We start from the raw sequence: 17,941 nt of genomic DNA, 5'->3' as shown, positions 1-17,941 counted from the left end.
AAGGAGAGCAGGGCTGGAAATGCAGTGCAATCTAAACAAACTGAGAACAAGCACAGGAAATCAGTTCAGGTGCAAAATGTGATTCAGAGGCAAGGTCAGTACCACAGGGTACTCTAGCAAGGTGCGGCTCAGCAAGGAGGGGAGACTAAGCTTTGGGGACAAGAAACTATAAACCTGTTTGGTTTCCAGCAACTGGAAGGCTTAAGATGGAGACTTTATATACACTGGCTTCCGAGATACACACTAACCACAGCTGCTGATAGTGAAGGAGTTTGAAGGATTGCTTATTCATGAGGATACCTCTTACTCATGAGCCACACAGCATCTCTGGATCCATTGGTGCATGCTATGCTGTTGCTCTGCAGGCTGGACCTTTTAGTGCTAGCATTCTTGAGTACTGGGGGTGACTCCACCCTCCTCTTCTGACAAGGTTTTTGTTGTTGTTGGTCTCCCACCAGAGGGCTCCTCAAAGGGATTCTCAGCACTAGTTCCAGAGGACACTGTCTGCTTCTCAAGGCTCTCAACCTGTGGGGTGTCTGGTTCATCTTCTGAGGATTCTGCATCTGGTACTAGGTCATGGTTAAGCATGGCAATTTTGCATCTGCATTTCAGTTCTCAAATTGGTTCAGGAACCACAGATTAGGTAGGTTCACATTGAAATGCAAACTGAACAAATGACTCCTCCATCCCTGCTCAGAATTAAGTTGTATTCTATCCAATGTGGCCAACGAGGGAGCAAGTGGGTTTTGGTTTACAGCTGAAGGTATTTTTAAAAAGCCACACACCACACAACGTATCTCCTTGTATGGGACATTCATGCAGTTATAACGTGGCAAATAACACAATAAATCTAAACACTAAATAATAAAAGGTTATTTATCCAGAAGGTTCCTATTAACTCAAGTATGCTGAATAAACTCTGTGAGGTGCTGAATACAAACATCATTGGATTAATGTGGACAGCAGATTTGCAGAAATCAGGTCAAGTGTTACTTATCAAAGTAATTGCTCACTTGTCAAAGTGCAGCTCACAAAAGAAGGGCTATAGAGCACAATGGGACTACTATCGCATGCTCCCACATTTCTGTAAAGAAATTTAGAGTAATCTGGTTTAAATATTTGAATAATAATAAATTGGTACCTCTGCATCTTGTGTGGGCTTTCCTGCCCCCCTTTTAGGGAATCCTAACATGGTAGCCATGTTGTCAAATGGCCTCAGGGCTACTGCTTAAATCTGCTGCTTCTTTCCATTACCAGAATTGTGATAAACATGGTATCATCATAGCTTTCTCAAGGGAGGGTTATTTTTTGCCAGTTCTTGTAATTATACTAAAGGCCACAGCAGCCAGAAAAGGTGGGTCTTTGTATAGCTCCATCAGTAATGACTTTTCCACTGAGGTCATAGGCATGCTATTCTCCAGCTAAGTCAGAACAGCCTTGCACCCAGCCTTCCTTGTTAGTTGGGGCAGTCACATTTCTCAGTGGGGCAGCTACATTTCTAAGTGGGACATGGGGGGAAGAGGGGCATAGTGCCAGCCAACACCCCCCAACTTTCTGGTAGAGAGAAAGTGAGAGCCAGGACAGGAGAAGGAAAAGTGACCTTCCCCATCACTCCTTCTCCATCCAGAGAGTGTATGAACTTACATGAATCTGTTAAAGTATTTCACCCTTTTTGAGAGGTCCCCAGGAATACCAGACTCAAAAGCTTGACTTTGCCCGCTTTCAGTCCTCTTTCACCTGTGGTCTGTCCCTGTGTTCTGATTCTTCATGAACTGAAATACTTTGATAGAGACAGTGAGCTTCTGAGCTTGGCTTTGATGCTGCATTAGGTATCTCAGTTTTAGATTCCACCTCAAAAACAAACTTGTCCATACTACAAGTTTAGGGAAGGGCAGAGAGAAAATAAATACTATAGAGTATGTTTGTTAACTCCTCCTTAACAGTCCCTCGTTCTAGTCTTGTTCCTGGCTTTTAGATTTTCCTTTCTAGTGTACAATCAAGGGGAAACTTTTTAAAAGGCTGCGATATAAAGGATGAACTAAGCAATTGGAAACTAATTGTGGAATGCAATTGGAATGTTTTTACTAATTGCTGGGTTGATTTTTTTTTCTGCCCAGAAACCCTGAAAAGGCCTCATGCTGAGCTACACATATTGGGAAAAATCAGAAATTAGGCCTGAGTTACAGCTTAGGTGTCCAGCTAGCCAGCTAGCTAACTGTAGTGTACACAGCAATATTTCTATTCCTCTAGGGCTGTTTTCATCCTCTGCCATCAAATAATCAAGAAAAAATAAGAAAAAATAACTATGACTGCAGATATAGTGAGTGTTTTAAAAGAGTGAAGAACAGCCTTTTTTCAGATCACTTTAAGTTATCTATTTATTTCGTCCTTTAGCAATAAGAACACAATCATGCTCTTCTCATTATAACTGCAGAATAAAAAACTAATTTCTTACTGCTGTCAAACAAACATGCTTCTTTATGGCTGGCTGGGAAGACAGCACAACTGAAAATGAAAAGCAGAGCAAAGGAAAGTCCAAGGGGTGGAGTCTAACCATAATCCATAATACAAAGTTCCAATATTTAATTCTTCAAGTGTCATGTTACAATTCTGGTTGTTTTTTTCAGTATCATTTAAGTAATTATAGGGTGATTGTGATCATGAAAAATCCACCCCCAGTCAAAGAAAGTCTTGAGCAAGCAGGGGGGCTCTTCCAGATGAGACTTTTGTTGTGCCCTCACCCTGACTCATTCACTGAATTTTTCAGAGGATCCTATTCTTAAATTGCTCCTGTTCTTAAAACAAGCTATCATTCTTTGAATGGAGGTTGTCATCGTCTACCATGTCACAAATTAAAAAGATGACGATTTCCCCAAAAAATCCAGGGGCCCCGAAGCACAGCTTGGGGGGTGCCCCCATTTTCCTCTGCCCCAACTACAGGTCAGAAGCAAGGCCAACCCTTCCTAGATCCATCAGAACAATTATGCAGCATGTAGATAGCACTCAGTTGCACAGTCCCCTTTTGCAGAGCTTTTCTGGCCTGGCCTGAACCCAGCAAATACAATAATAGCCTATGAATCATTTCTAAGCTTTGATTTCATTCTGTGCCAAGTCAGTGCTTCTAGTAATAAAAGCAAGCAATTAAAGGCACACAATATTTACAAAAAATGGAGGGAGTCACCTATTCAAAATAACAATTTAATTAAGAACCTAATAACTTGAGGATATTAAAAAAGTGGGTTTTTTTTAAAATCACTTATGTCAACATTTCTCAAGTGTGAGATAAGTTTTGCAATGTCAGAGGCAGAATTCCTGTTCTTCTCTCAGTGACATGGTAATTTTGGGTTGTCTCACAATGAAATCCTTGCAGAAGTGAGTTGCAGGACTCAGACCAATAAGCAAGCTTCAGAAATGAAGCATGCCCTTCACATTGTCTTCTGACAATTCAAGTTCCACACAGAACGTTTGGCAAAGCAACTTTGCGTTTGTATGTGTGTGTGTGTGTGTGTGTGTGTGTGTCATTTATAGTGGCAGGAAAAAAATCAATCTGAACCTACCTTCAGTTTTAAATTTTGTGTCTTTTCCAGAAAGAAAAAACTTTAAAAAAATACTGGCATAGATTCAGCACAATGTACTTGACCCCGGCTTCTGTTTTGCTGCAATCACAGGTCACAAACATGCGTACTGAGCCTAAGGGCAAACAACTGTAAGTACAACAGAGCCCCTTTCATTGAACACATAGAGGTTGAGGGTGGAGAGGGACCAGAGGGTGTAATCCTGCTCTACCCTACAAGAGTTTTGTGAATGTATATATGGAAGGCGAGCATAGGGCTGTAGATGGAAGCGCGACTATGATATAAAGCAGAAGGGGAAAGTATTAAAGACAATTACATAAAGTCATAAGAGACACAGTCACTCAGCGGCAGAGCACACACTGATCCCAGGTTAATCTCCACTTAAAAGATTTTCAAGTAGCCAGGCTGAGAAAGATCACTGCCTATGAAATTAAAAGAGCTGCTAGCAGAGTTCTAGGTTAGATGGACCAATGGTCAAACTCAGCAGAAAGCACACTCACATGCTCCATAAGAATTCCTATATAGTAGAGGGAGGAAATCTTTTTTAGTCAGCAGGCCAGATCCTGGGTTTCCACACCTAGGGCAGGACATTTTGACAGGTGGGTGGGACCACCTCTCAATCACCTGATGTCACCATGACATCAGGTGATGCATTTTGCCATTATAGCATGATTTCAGGCTGCATTGCAAAGGAAGATCTAAGCTGATCCCAGCAGGATTTGAAGTCACCACTGTCACCCAGCAAGGCTTGAAGACACTGCCAACCAGCCGATCAGCACCAGTTTCAAGCCCTGCTTTCAGCAGGGGTTGGCTACACTCTGGAGTTTCCAATTGGGAACTCTGGAGTGTACCCAGTCCCAACAAGCTTGTTCTCAGTACCAATCAACGCTAACAGCAAGCCCACCTTAGTCAGGGTTTAGCTGCACCATGGAGTCCCCCAATTTCTTGTTCCAAGTTCTTGAATTCAGGATGTGGGAAGACTGCTTGTTCTGGATGGGGTTGCACTCCCCTAGAAGGAACAGGTTGGTAGCTTGAGGGTACCCTTGGATCCAACATTGTCACTTGAGGCTGAGGTGGTCTTGGTGGCTAGGAATGCCTATTTCCAGCTACAGCTGGTTTGTCAGCTATGGTCCTTTTTGGACAGAGATGACTTGGCCACAGTACTCCATGCTCTGGAAACTTCCAGATTAGATTATTGAAATGCACTCTACGCGGGGCTGCCCTTGAAGGCAACTCGGAAACTTCCATAACTGGCTGGGATTACTTTAGAACTCATATAACCCTTGTTCTAAAACAGTTGCGTTGGTTGCCAGTTCATTTCCGGGCCCAATTTAGTGCCCACAACTGAGGCCCTGAATATTGCCTAAGAGACTGCCTCCTTCTCTACAGACCCTCCCAGATATTATGATCAGCGGAGGGGACCTTCTTGGTAGTTCTGCCATCCTCAGAAGTTTAAGGGATGGTGACTCGGGAGAGGGCTTTCTCTGCAGCAGCCACTAAGCTGTGGAATCCCCTCCCTACAGAGGTGTGTCTGGCACTTCCACTGGACAGGTTTCAGTGAATGCTGAAGATGCACCCCTTTGCTCTTCCCTTTGACACCTGAGATGCATGTTTTCAAGACCCACCCTATTCTTGTGATTGTAATGTGTTTTAAATATTACATTTTCAACTGTTGTAACCCGCCTTGGGACCTGCTGGTGAAAGGTAAATACAACAACAACAACAACGTAGTCACTCCCAGCAGGCTTGTTATCACCACTGAAGAGCTGATCAGAACTCACAGAAGGCCTCCTTTGGCAAGGAATAATCAAGAGCAAACTTTGTAACATCGGGGCAGGTGGGCATTCTGGGGCAGATGGGCATCATTCGGGAAACAGCCTTGCAGGCCGAACTGGGACTTGTGCCTGGCCTAAGGAGGTTGGCAGGCCGGAGGTTTTCCACACCTGCTATATATGGTTAGGGCAGTATTATTCAATGGGGGTTCAGGAAGCATGACAAAAGATGCAAAGAAATTGCTTTCTAGTTCTTCCCTATAAACTTCTATAAATCAGAAGTATAAAATTCATCATTAGCAGTTAAGTTCAGTGCTGTTCCCCACACAAATAAACCACAGGTAGAAAGATAGCAGCTGAGAGGCTTTGAGACAGAAACTGCAGCTGCACCTTGCTTTTTGGAAAAAGTACATCTGTTTGCATGGGGGGGTGCATGTTGCTGCTCTATTTCCCTCCATCACTTAACTATCCAGTGAAATATAGGCAGAAACACATTTGCCATTAAAATTTTGGTCTCTTTCCTTTTAAATAAGTATCACAAGTTCTGATCTTCCTATTATGAAAAAACAACAAAGAAATTGCTTTCCTTGCTAGCATTTTCAGAGAGTTAAATTTGAAGCCCTATTATATGTTCACTATAATCTCCATTAAGATATTCCCTCAAAGTAACCAATGAATGCTTAACAAGCAAAATGAGAATTTTTAGTGACTTCACCTGAGACTTTTCAATCCAACAAAATTGCTTCTGTGAGGTCTCAGGAAAGTATGTTTTATGCTGAGCAATCAAACTGCTTTTAGCTATCATGACTTGCTGAAGAAAACAGAGAACACCTGGCAAGGCACTTTTCATAGGTAATCATCTGCTTCTAAAATCCTCACAGAAATAGAAGCCTTACATCTTTCAAGAAATGCAATTTAAAGAGATGGATGATTTAGTCAAAATGAACTGGGAAGCTCCACCATAACAAAGAAACATCCCACCTGGAGTTACAAGACATCTCAAAATCATACTTCATAATAACAAAAAACTGCAAGTTCCTTTCAATAGGCAGGTTTTGGCTGGTTTAACTCTAGCAGAGCACAATCATGTCTGTTGTAGCGCAATTTTCATTAATGTTACTTCCTGTTGCAATTTTCACTACACTGTTACAGATGTCACCCAGCCAACAAAGACATAATATGCTTATTAAACACTTAGTCAGGTGCCCATTTCTGAAATGAAAAAGTATGCTTTCTGCAGTGGCCAAGTATGCATTCTGATCAGCCATGAATAAAACAGAATGATTCAACATGGGGCCCATAGATCAGTGGGAGAAATTCAAGATGGTTCTGGTAGTTTCTTCAGTAGCACACAAACTTGCAAACAAACCACCCTGGGAATATAAACAAAAGATGGCATAAAAGTATTTATAACAAATAAATATTTATACACTAAGCAAAACTGTGCAGCATAAAATGCAATGTCTATAACATGTTAAAATGCTGCTGTTAAACATGTGCAACAGTGTTATCCACTTGCAAAAACAGGTGTAATGCCGCTGCAATGCAAGCAGTTGATTCTGACCTGCAGAGGACAATACTAAATAGGCCAGTGGACAACAAGCAGCCTACAGTATTTCACACATTTATGTCCAGGAATAACTCTCCCATTCATGTTTCTCTCACCAAGCAGGGAAGAAATAAGAAGGCTAGCACTTACCCTGTGCAATCCCTGTGTGCTGCTACCTCCACACATATCTTCCCTCCTCCACCCACACACATATATTGCCCAAACGTTAACACGACATTCCACTTCTTCACACTGCTTTTCCTTAACGTGACACTCTGCTTGTTCATACTGCCTTGACTCCACCCCAGATTCACTGGCCCCACCCTTTTTATTACTAGGTTCTGCCATGTAATCTATGGGCTCTCGAAAGGGAGTCCCATGTTTCAGGCTGGGATTCCCCACCAATGACATCATAGATGTTCAGTATGGGCTGAACAGTAGAGGAATGGAAAAGAACAGCAAGGCAAAAATGGAACTATTTGTTCTATACTGAAGAAATCAAGCTTCTGCTTCCCTACAACATCTGATCTTTCTTATGAAAGGGGAGAAGCAGAAAAAGATAGGCCAGAAGGGTCAGGATACTTCATTTACCACAATAACCTGAATTTTATCCAAATTTCTTGTAAATCAAGAGCATTCTGGATTATCCAAATGTGATTATGTAAGCATCTAGACATCACTATCCAATATATTGTTTGACTGTAAATGGAAAACAACAATCTGAAATCTCAAAGCAATCTACTCATAGTGGAACTTACCTGTGTAATGGACCACACACGTCTGGCCTTTCTTTGGAAAAGTCCTTCCTATTTAAAACATAAAAATGCACAGTTTTTAAAATGTCATCAAAAATCCATTTACAAAAGTAGATATTTCAAAAGAGATAAAGCAGAATAAACTCAAGTTCATATCTAACCTGCATTGAATACAAGATACAATGGAAGTTGGATAATTTGGATTCTCTTGCTTAAAAATACCATCCACTCTAAGAAAACAAAGGAGCAGAGGCTATGATGGTGCCATGCAATGTGGATTATGTTATAGCCACACAGCTGTAGTTTCTGCTAGCCTCATGCTCCTCCCACAGAGTGGCTCGTATGTGCACCTGGAAAGAAGGGGGAACTCGTTTCCATTTTCAGCTACTGTCAGTTTCAATAACATAATTGGTGCCATTTGTTTACTACTGTCTCTATGTAGTCTCACACATGGCAGAACTTGGAAACAAAAACCAATAGGGTTGTTGTATCCAAAGTAGTGCCAGGTCACAGTTCTATTAGCACTAGGATTTCTGCTTGCGCAACAGGACTTTCACCTCTCTTCTCCCTCCATGTGCATCTTATATCTGTTCTGGGGGTTGCCTCAACCCTCTGGAGCAAATGTGGGGAGGGCTCGAGGCACATGTGGGGGAAAGAGAGGGGGGAAGTCCCATTGCACAAGCAGAGATCCTTGCACTGACAAGACACATTAGTTGGATGCTGCCCATAGATTTTTGACTAAATGACATTCGTAATAAAAAGGGTTCACAAATGTGGCTTCAAATAATGGTGTTCAGAAGTTTAATTCTGGCAAGCCTCTAGTATGCTTCGTCATAGGAGCATTTTTGACAAAGTCACCAGCAACACAGAGCGGGAAATGGTGGGAATCTGTGTCTCAGACTGGGATGTATCATTAGTGCCATAATGCCTGCTACTTCCCCCCTATAAAATCTTCTTGCTGAGCACCTGATCCAAAGGGGACACACTTACTTTGCAGGCAGGAAGTGAGAAAGCCAAGTCTTGATTAGCTATCTGAACAACGTAAGAGCAGCCCTGCTCAGTCAGACCGAAGATCTATTAAGCCCGGCATCCTTTTCCCACAGTGACCAACCAGAAGTCCCTGGGAAGCTCATAGGCAAGACTTGAGGGCAGTTGCCTTCTCCTACTGTTCTTCTCCAGCAACTGGCATTCAGAATCATAGCGCTTCTGAATCTCAACAAGTGACCTATAGCCCTCATAACTAATAGCTGCTGATAGCCTTATTCATCTGTCAAAATTTGTGGACTGCTCTCTACACTAATAATTATATTCAAGAGTTTGGCGCTCTAAGTCTGGCAAAACTGAACAGCTATGAGGGAACATGCTGTGACCATTTTAGAAGAAGCAGAGCATTTGAGGTTTTACAGGATGCTGGGCTAAGTAACCATGGGGTACCTTCCAGTTCTAAATTCTAAAATATTCTCAAACCAAGTGGCATCTGTGACAAGGATTTCATCCAATTCAATACCTGGTTAACAACTGCGGGACACACATTTCTATTCTGACAAGAATTTGGCAAAACAACTAGTAGGTACACACATCATCCCACATTTGCGTCTGCCACAATATCCTGCCAATCTCCATGCATTTATCATATCCCCCGGTTCCAACAGCAGTTCTCTGCTGTGATAGCACTGCAGTTGCAGCAGTAGCCAGTTCAATAAAAACCTTCCGCAGGTTGTCACCAAGAACGACGTAAGCCTGCTCTCTCTGCTGAATGGGAACGATCACATTTTGAGCAGGGAAGTGCAGCGTACTATAATTTGCTCTTGTTACTAAATTACTTCACCGTGCTTGGATTTATGCAGCTGTCAGCAAATGCCATTTAAATAATCCTAATTGCTTGCGGCTGCCGTGGCTGCCGCTGCTGCCAAAGAAGCAGAAGACTGCAGCCTACTGATCCCACAAACCCCCCTTGGGCTTTTTCCCTTCTTAATTTGCTCAGGACAGATACCCTTCACCATGTTCAAAACCAGGGATTCTCATGTTTCCCTCCACCTGACAGCAGGAAAATATTGCTCCCCCCTTCTCTCTCTCTCTTTTTGCTTTTTTTTTATTTCTTGAACATTTTGCATTTTGAAATTCCTGTTCTGAACATCCTGTAGGTTCCTTTCTCCAATCCTCCCTGATTCAACCTCCTGATAGCCAGAGAGACAGAGTCACTCACCCACTCACCCCTCTGACCTCACATATCCCTTTGAGATCATACAAATCCTGAACCCTTTGTCAACCGCAGCTCGACTTAAAGATACTTTCAAGCTTGGCAAGATAGACAAGGGTGAATGCAAAAGCACAGGGGAGGCAAAAGAGCCACAAAGTACTGCCCAAGGCCAGAGTGTGGGGGGGCAAGGGGGCACTCCCCCCCAATTCTAAATGTAATGGTGTGTGGAGTGGGTTGCCAATGACTGTAATAACAATTCTTATACTTTACCCCTCCCCCTAGAAATATTTCTGTGAACACTCTTGGCCCAAGGTGTGGAGAACAGGAGGAGGTGCTACACCACTAATAAGGTACCCCAGATCCCCCTGGTTCAAAAATGAACACATCCTCACACACACATCGTATTTAACTCATGTTGTTCCATCCTTTCCAGGACCGCCCTGGCATGTAACGTAGGTACCCCCTTCCAGTCAAAAAACCTTCCAGTCCATTCACCATCTTCTCCCAAACACCTATTATCCACCTCTTTTCTGAAGAGCCAGATATCTCACCACCACCACTCTTTCCGCTCAGACATCCGTTTTTCTCCTGCAGTTCCTTCACTCATACACACGCTCCTTCCGCCCCTCTCTTCAGTGCCTCGCAACCCCCACCCGCCGACTCTAGTCTAGTCTCTGCCCCTCTCAATCCAAACCCAAGACGGAGGGAGAGAGGTAGACCGCACCGTCTCCCGGAGAGATGGTCTCGACTTCCACACCCATGGCCGCAATGTTCCAAACGTAGCACGCTCCCTCTCTGACCCTGCTCCCTGCAAACACTCTGCCTTCCTCCTCGGTCAGTCCCGGGGCTCAGCCAGAGCCTTCAGCGAGCGCATAGCCCCCAGCTGACGGGCAAGCGCCGCCTGAACAGTCCATCAGCGCATCCAGCCAACGAGAAAGTTGGGAGGGGAGGTCTACAGACTACGCCACCCAATACCCCTGCTCAGTTGTACAGGAAAGGCAGAGCCCTCGGAGGGGGGCGGGAGAAGAACTCGCCGGCTTCGCCTCATTGGGGCTAGTTTGGCGGCAGCGGCTTGGAGTAAGAGCAAGCGAGGGGTGCAGGTGGGCACACTCACAAAAGGCAGCGAGAGGTGCTTGTTGGATGAATAAAATCCTTTTTCCTCGGGAGAAGCAGCGGTTACTCATTTGGCAGCGCGGTGTCTGTTTCCCCCCCAAAAAAAACCGCGTACATAGAAATGATTCAGGGCCTCCCCCCCTTTTTTTTTTGCACTCTGAGTTCATCATTGACGCCGAGTATCGGTGCATCAAGCTCCTCTCGGCGTCAGTGCTCCACTTTTTCAGACAGGTATGGCTTGAGGCATGCCCTGTCCAGTTCCGCCCAAAGAAAAGAAAAACGCTGCGATTGCAAAACTGTTTCCAGAGAAATCCTCCAATAGCTCCGTCAGCGGCCTCAGAAAATCAAGCGTGAGCCTCCAACAAAAACAAACCTGTAAGGAGAGACCGTAGCATGCAGCTTTACATGCAGGAGGTTGTTACGGTAGCAGGGAATGGCCGCCTCTGCCTAAGAACCTGGAGAGCCAACGCTTAAGGGCCATAGCTCTGTGATAGAGCATTTGTTTTGCATGCAGAGGGTCTCTGGTTCAATCCCCAGCATCTCCAGGTAGAGATGGGAATGTTCCCTGCTTGAAACTAGAAAGAGCCGATACTGAGCTAGATGGACTGATGGTCCAATAGTTTGATTTGGTGTGAGGTAGCAAGAAGACCTCTGCAGGAGCAGAGCAAAGCAAAGTCCAGCATCCCACAGTGGCCAACCAGCTCTGGGACATAGGCTGGGTGGGGTTCACTATCCACCTGTGTATTCTCCATATGAATATTTTGAGACATCTGTACTGCTCCAGTGAAGTGGAAGTTAAGATGAGAGGTTCATATTACAATTTCCATCCTTTGGGGAGGACAACTGAATTCGATAGGTTCATAGTCATCTCATTCTTGCAGGGCAATCCTGTGCACTACCCAAAAGTAAGTTCTATGGAATTCAGTGGGACTTACTCCCAGGTAAGCATGGATACTACAAGATTGCAGCTATCACCTCAAAAAAAGATATTGTACACATTGAAAAAATGGCTGAAAAGGGCAATTGGCATGCTCACGGAGCTGGAGCAACTCTCCTACAGGCTGCAACTTGGGGGCTATTTAATTCAGGAGAGGAAATAAGAATAAGGAGGGACGTGACAGATGTGTATAAACGAATGCATGTGTCATGAAAGTGGATAGAGAGAAGCTTTTTTCTCATAATACTAGAACTTGGTCGCTGATGAAGCTGAATGGTGGGAGATCAAGACAAACAAAAGAAAGTAGTTCTTCACCTAGCACATAGTTAAACTGTGGAATTTGCCACCACAAGATGTGATGCCCACCAATGTAGATGACTTTAAAAGGGGATTAGACAAATGCATGGGAGATAAGTCTATGAATGGCTACTAATCATGATGGCTATATACTACCACCAGGGTCAGAAGCACTGTGCTTCTAAATGCCAGTTGCTGAGGAAAAACTGGGAGAGGGCTTTTGCTCTCATGGCCTGCCAGAAGCATTTGACTAGCTGCTGTGAAAAACAGGATACTGGATTAGATCTTTGGTCTGATCCTGCTAAACTCTTGCATGTTCTTATGTTCTCTAACCAAAAGTGTTTTTTTTAAATACAATGTAGAATTACCCTTTTTAAAAAAGCAAAAAGCAAATGCACAGCATCCTGTAGCAGTATCAGCCTTCATGTCATTCCTAAACACAATAAGATCATGACATCTATACATAGCAAGGAAATGAGAAAGCTTCACCTGTCGAATTTTGCCTTCACCATTTAGAAAAACTTTGTGCTGCACAATTTCTCAACACTTCTCTTGCCATTTAATTTTAATTTTCACCAAATTAATTAAATCCACAGCCTAGGAAAATACTTTATTTTTAACAAAATATTTTCCCCACCAGAAATATTTACATTAAGGCATGCTGTTTACCAGCAAAAAGTGGTTAGAAACAGACCTTGACTCCTCCAGCCAAAATGTTTAAATTGCAGTAACAGTAACAGCATTCTTCCTCCTTTGGGGAAGTATTGAGATCCTCTCAGAGTCTGCTTCTAGAAATTCTAAGTGGGTAGAAAGCTTTAAGAGAGATCCAGCCCAAGACATTTTGCTGCCTGGAATGAAGGGTAAGTTTTATTTATTATTTTATTTATATCCCACCCTTCCTCCCAGTAGGAGCACCCCTCTTCCCAATTCTAGCTATGCTAGTATCTGAATCTGACTTTGGCGCTGGTGATGGACAGTGTCTACTACTACACATGTGTGTACCTTAGGGAGTAGAGCAACCTTTCCCAACCAGTGTGCCTCCAGATGTTGTTGGACCACAACTCCCATCAGCCTCAGCCAGCATTGCCAATAGGAAGATGGGAGTTGTGGTCCAACAACATCTGGAGGCACACTGGTTGGGAAAGGCTGGAGTAGAGGGAAGGCCACGTAGCACAGACAGCCATGTTCTTCAACATCTCACTCCTTCTGCCTGCTTGCCTGTCCCCAGGATCTGCCACCTACGGTAGCTATCTCACTCTGCCCAATGGTAGTGCCAACCTTGCTGCAAGAGATATGCAAGGAAGGAGAAACCAAATTTCACAATTTTATTTGAACTAGTCACTGCTGAAGCAAGGAAGAAAGAAAATGTCACACATTAGGTGGATGCCTCCCAAGCCTTCCAGAAGTGTTGGGTCACACATGAAAGATAGGTTGCTACTGGAGAACTTTCAGACCAGCAATTCTTCCTCTTCCACTGCCCCGACTCCTGAGAAGATGTTATGAAGAGGACTGTAACAAGATAAAAAGTGTGAAGCATTCACTGGAAATATAAAAAGGAGGTCAAAGTTGTTAGTATGTTTTTTTAAAGAATATTCATTGTTTTATATTGTAGCCCCTGATGAAGGCTTGACTACACAGGCTGAAACGCATTGGGCTTTGATATATTTTATACAGAAATTCATCTTTTTTATATACAAGAAATTATTAGATGCCTTTGTGCACAGAATAAAGCCATATCTTTCCAGCATTCTGGTTTTTGACCTCCTTTTTATATTATGTAGAGGACTGTACCATCTACCTGCCTCAGTGTCTGGATGAATGTAGAAACTCTGAACCATTTAGTGGTATATTTAGAATACTAGTTGATTTCTGTTGTACATTCATGCTTTCTCAAAGGAGAAAGCTGGCAGTTTTCTCTGTTTAGTTTGGATTTCTTCCAGCATGTCTCGCCTGTGACACAAACACACGGGTGAAACTACTGAGGAAGAATTTGGACACGTGAAAGCTTTCTCAAGTATTGCATTGCAATATCTGGGCTTCTACAGAGTGACTCTGATCCCACACACATTCCATGCAATATACACACAAAAAAGGTATTGGGGCGGTGAGGATCCTGAATGAAATGTGGTGTTTGCTTTCAAGTGTTGATGGATTTGGTTTGCTTGGCACTCAGTGTCCAGCTTGTATCTATGTCAAAAACCTTTTGTACATTTTGCAACTTAAGACTGTATGCCTGTGTAATCAGGGAGATCAAGGCTGAATTGTGGAAAGCCTTGGAATAGCCATTAATAAGAGGAAAGCATCCAGCTCAATTTACAAGCTAAGGCCACAATCTGAAACATGACTTACCAACAAGCAATCCATTGTTTGAAGGTTATATGCATTGGTTTATATATAAACATAATAATACTTATTGTGAATTATTGCTCTGTAGATATATTATGATGTCACCTATATGATACTGGTTTTTGGGATGGTAATTATGTTCACAATATTTTTGTGAATAAAATTTAAATTTTTAAACATTGGAATCAAGATTTCAGGACAGGAAAGGAGGGCTGAGGTCCTCCTCAATATTTCTGTGAAATGTGGAAGTATTCAGTTGCAGTATCCATAGTTTTAGACTGGAAATCATAATGTTGTTTATCAAATCCGAGTCCAGCTTACCCAGGGGAGCTCTTGTGAACTGGAGGAAACCTGGCTCATTTTCTCTTTCAGGTGATCAATGTATGCCGCTAATAACTTTTTGCAGACTTACCTGCACTGTAAGGCTGCTTTAATTAGTTCCAGAATTGTGCCTATGAAACTGGCAGAAGCGCCACCTGGTGGCTGGTCTTACCTTTGTAAATTGATGTATTCCTCAGATCAATTTGGTTGTTGTACAAGCAATATCTTGTTCATCAAGTCTTGTGTGAAGGGCATTTTATTTGGAGTTCCTTTTGCTCTGCGCTGTGGGTGAGAAAAGCCTAACTACTGTTCTGTCAACATTTGGTGGGTGTGGGTGGAATGGCTGTGCCACAGCACATAAGGAGGAGAGGATTAATCCTTCCCTCCCCACCTGTGGCTACATGCGTGCTAGCTGTTTCAAAAACAGTGAGACTGTTTTGTCTGGCTGCACTTTGAAACGTCTTGGTACATGGTTGCACACATCTCCCATCCCCACTGATGTCAGACCTTTTAGGACCACCCACAGCAAAGTGTTGGGGCAATCATTGTCTTTGCCTGAGCCCACAACAAAGCATTTCCATTGGACACACCTCAAAGTGATGATGGCATTGATGGCCAATCAGTTTTGAAATCTGTGTGAAGCTGACTTCAAGGTGAAATGGACTCGTTCTTCAATTTCCCAGGTTTTGGAGTAAAAACAGGCAGAGTTTGACTAATGTCACGTGTCCCTGGTTTCAGAAAATAGAGCAGGAGATGTGCTGAAACCAATACAACCACAAGTGTGTCTCCAGCCTGAGACTCCCCCCACTCCAATGACCCCATGCTGCAATTAGGCTTGAAAAAAGCCTTCTGTTAGAGCCAATGGAAGGCTTCCGCCCCACAAGTCTAATTGTAGGGGGAGATGGCAGGGGTGAGGAGGGGATGCTGTGGGCCAGATAAGAAGGCCCCCCAGGGGCTACATCTCACTCACACAGTGGTGGCTGGTGGCTCCATGTCAGTGGGGCAGTGGAATCCACTCCAGGTTTTAACCTGAAATTTCAAGGAGCTGTCCAAGGTGCTGAAACCTACTCCCAATTTGGGATCAATAGGTTCAGCACCTTGGACAGCTCCTTGAACATTCAGACTTAAACCCGGAGCGGATTCCACTGCCCCACTGACATGGAGCCACCAGCCAGCACTGCACCTACATGTTGTATCAACATTTATTTTGGGCTGCTTTGGAAATTATGAGATAACATTTTAAAAGCAGGCTATAAGTTCCTGAAATAATATATACAAGCTCATATATTACAAAACCTGGCTTTTATATATCTCATATGAGCTCGGGCCGCTGCCTTACCCACTGTAATGTCATGGTGCAATAATTATAACTGCCCTTGAAGGGTCAGTTGGAACTGCTGTGAGAGAAGTTAAAGGTCTGTTTGGTAGGGGGATAGGGAGAACCCTCACACATATATTCTAGGGCACTGTTCTCGGGTCACCAGATGTTTTTGGACTACGAGTCCCATCATCCTCAGCCATCTTAGCAATCAGGAGTGATGGAAGTTGTAGTCCATCAACATTTGAGGACCTAAGAACACTGTTCTAGGGCAAAGGGTTGGCTTCATGTTCCAGAGTGCCTGGGGGGAGTTGGAAGGCAAGGCAGCTGAGGCCCAGCAGTCTGAAGGACAGGAGGGTCAATGAGGCAAGAGGAAGTTCAGGAGACAAAGACTTGAAAGTCATGGTCAAAAGATAACTTGCAGTACTTTGAGTTGGCATATAAATTATTTTCTTCACAGCAAGATAGAAATGCGTTGCAAAGCCTCATATCTTTTCATTATATTGCGAACATCTGCCATTTTCTCAGACTTCTTCCAAATGTTAGGTTTCAACTCTCAAATACGTGAAATAAAAGTAAGAGAGAAAGAGTGCTTCTGACCTTTGCAGAGCACCTTCGCTTTGCCAGAAAGTAATCACAGGTAGTCCATCTTTAATTAGTATCAGTGCTTCAAGATAGTATGACTCAGGCTTGAGGTCAAGATTGTCTCTTTCCAGAAATATATAGAAAAATAACTTTATATGACCCTTTCAATATGGACTAGAGCAGAGGTTTCCAAACTGTGGTCCACTGGACCGCCAGTGTCTGCAAGCTTCATTCAGGTCATCTGCAGCATATCTGCATTAAATATATTGATTTTAGTTGTATTTTTATTGCTGCTTTTATTGAATTTTATTGTATTACAATTTGAATTCTGTGGAATGCAAATTGTAATACAATGATAGAAATAAAAAGGAATAAAATTACAATTAATAATGTTGCAACATTTAGCACAGTCTACTACAATGGTTACAACTAGCAGAAAAATCATTAAATGGTCCACCAAGACTATCAGCAATTTTCAAATGGTCTATGGGGGGGAGGGAAGTTTGGGAACTACTGGACTAGAGGATAAAGTGAGAAGAGAGTAAATACAGAAGAAGAAAAGTCTGGAATCAATTGGTCTGTCATCACCCAGAAACTACCACCCTGTTTTCCTGTTTCTTTTGTTTTCTTGTCATTGGAATTGCTGGCAAAACTGAGTACTACTTTCCTTTCCTTATTCTTTGAATGACATGATTAAATCTTCTTAGTGTTCCCTTCCAGCACTGTCAAAACAAAAGTGTCAGGTCATTATTTCATGCTGCAGCTGAATTGCTGTCTAGTGTATAAGAGCTTTTCTCCATTCAGCAGAGACCTTTATTTGCTGAAGGTATTAAAGGTCTATTTTAAAATATAGGCCCAGGCCTGAAAGAGCTGAAAATAGGCTTCTGAGAAAATGTCACCTAAGAGAACAGTAATTAGCTAAGCCTTATTAGATGTCACATGCCTGTGTGTGAGAGAGCTCCTCCCAGAAAAAGGGTATAATGAGAGCAGCTTTGATATAGATTTATACAGCAGCGGAGTCGCACGGGAGAAGAAGGTGGGTCCTTGAAAGAAAGGGTATCGTCATCAAGGAAATGGATCTTCAGTCCAAAAGTATTTGCTTTATCAAGCTGTCCTGATGAATCCTGTGGAATATCTGCTGTGGAGCAACCCACATTAGTAAGGAGGCTCCCA

General features: G+C 43.1%; 1 protein-coding gene across 3 annotated transcripts in view; it reads right to left on the bottom strand.

Moving 5' to 3' along the window:
- FKBP1B (FKBP prolyl isomerase 1B) overlaps positions 1 to 10,756 on the bottom strand; it is a 32,778-nt gene extending 22,022 nt beyond the window's left edge. Inside the window, exons 1-2 of one of the 3 annotated variants that reach the window (XM_061622718.1) lie at positions 10,576 to 10,756; positions 7,655 to 7,702 (exon numbers count right to left, since the gene is read on the bottom strand). In XM_061622718.1, the coding sequence (XP_061478702.1) occupies positions 7,655 to 7,702; positions 10,576 to 10,612 (85 nt within the window). In that variant the 5' untranslated portion in view covers positions 10,613 to 10,756. Of the gene's footprint in view, positions 1 to 7,654; positions 7,703 to 10,374; positions 10,500 to 10,575 lie in introns of those variants that run through there. The other 2 variants (XM_061622720.1, XM_061622719.1) reach the window with 2 other exon arrangements.
- Positions 10,757 to 17,941: the final 7,185 nt, after the last annotated feature.

The sequence above is a fragment of the Rhineura floridana genome, chromosome 4 (assembly GCF_030035675.1).
Source record: "Rhineura floridana isolate rRhiFlo1 chromosome 4, rRhiFlo1.hap2, whole genome shotgun sequence".
NCBI lineage: Eukaryota > Metazoa > Chordata > Lepidosauria > Squamata > Rhineuridae > Rhineura > Rhineura floridana.
Note: the sequence above shows the minus strand (reverse complement) of the source record. Positions and strands in the feature narration are given on the sequence as shown.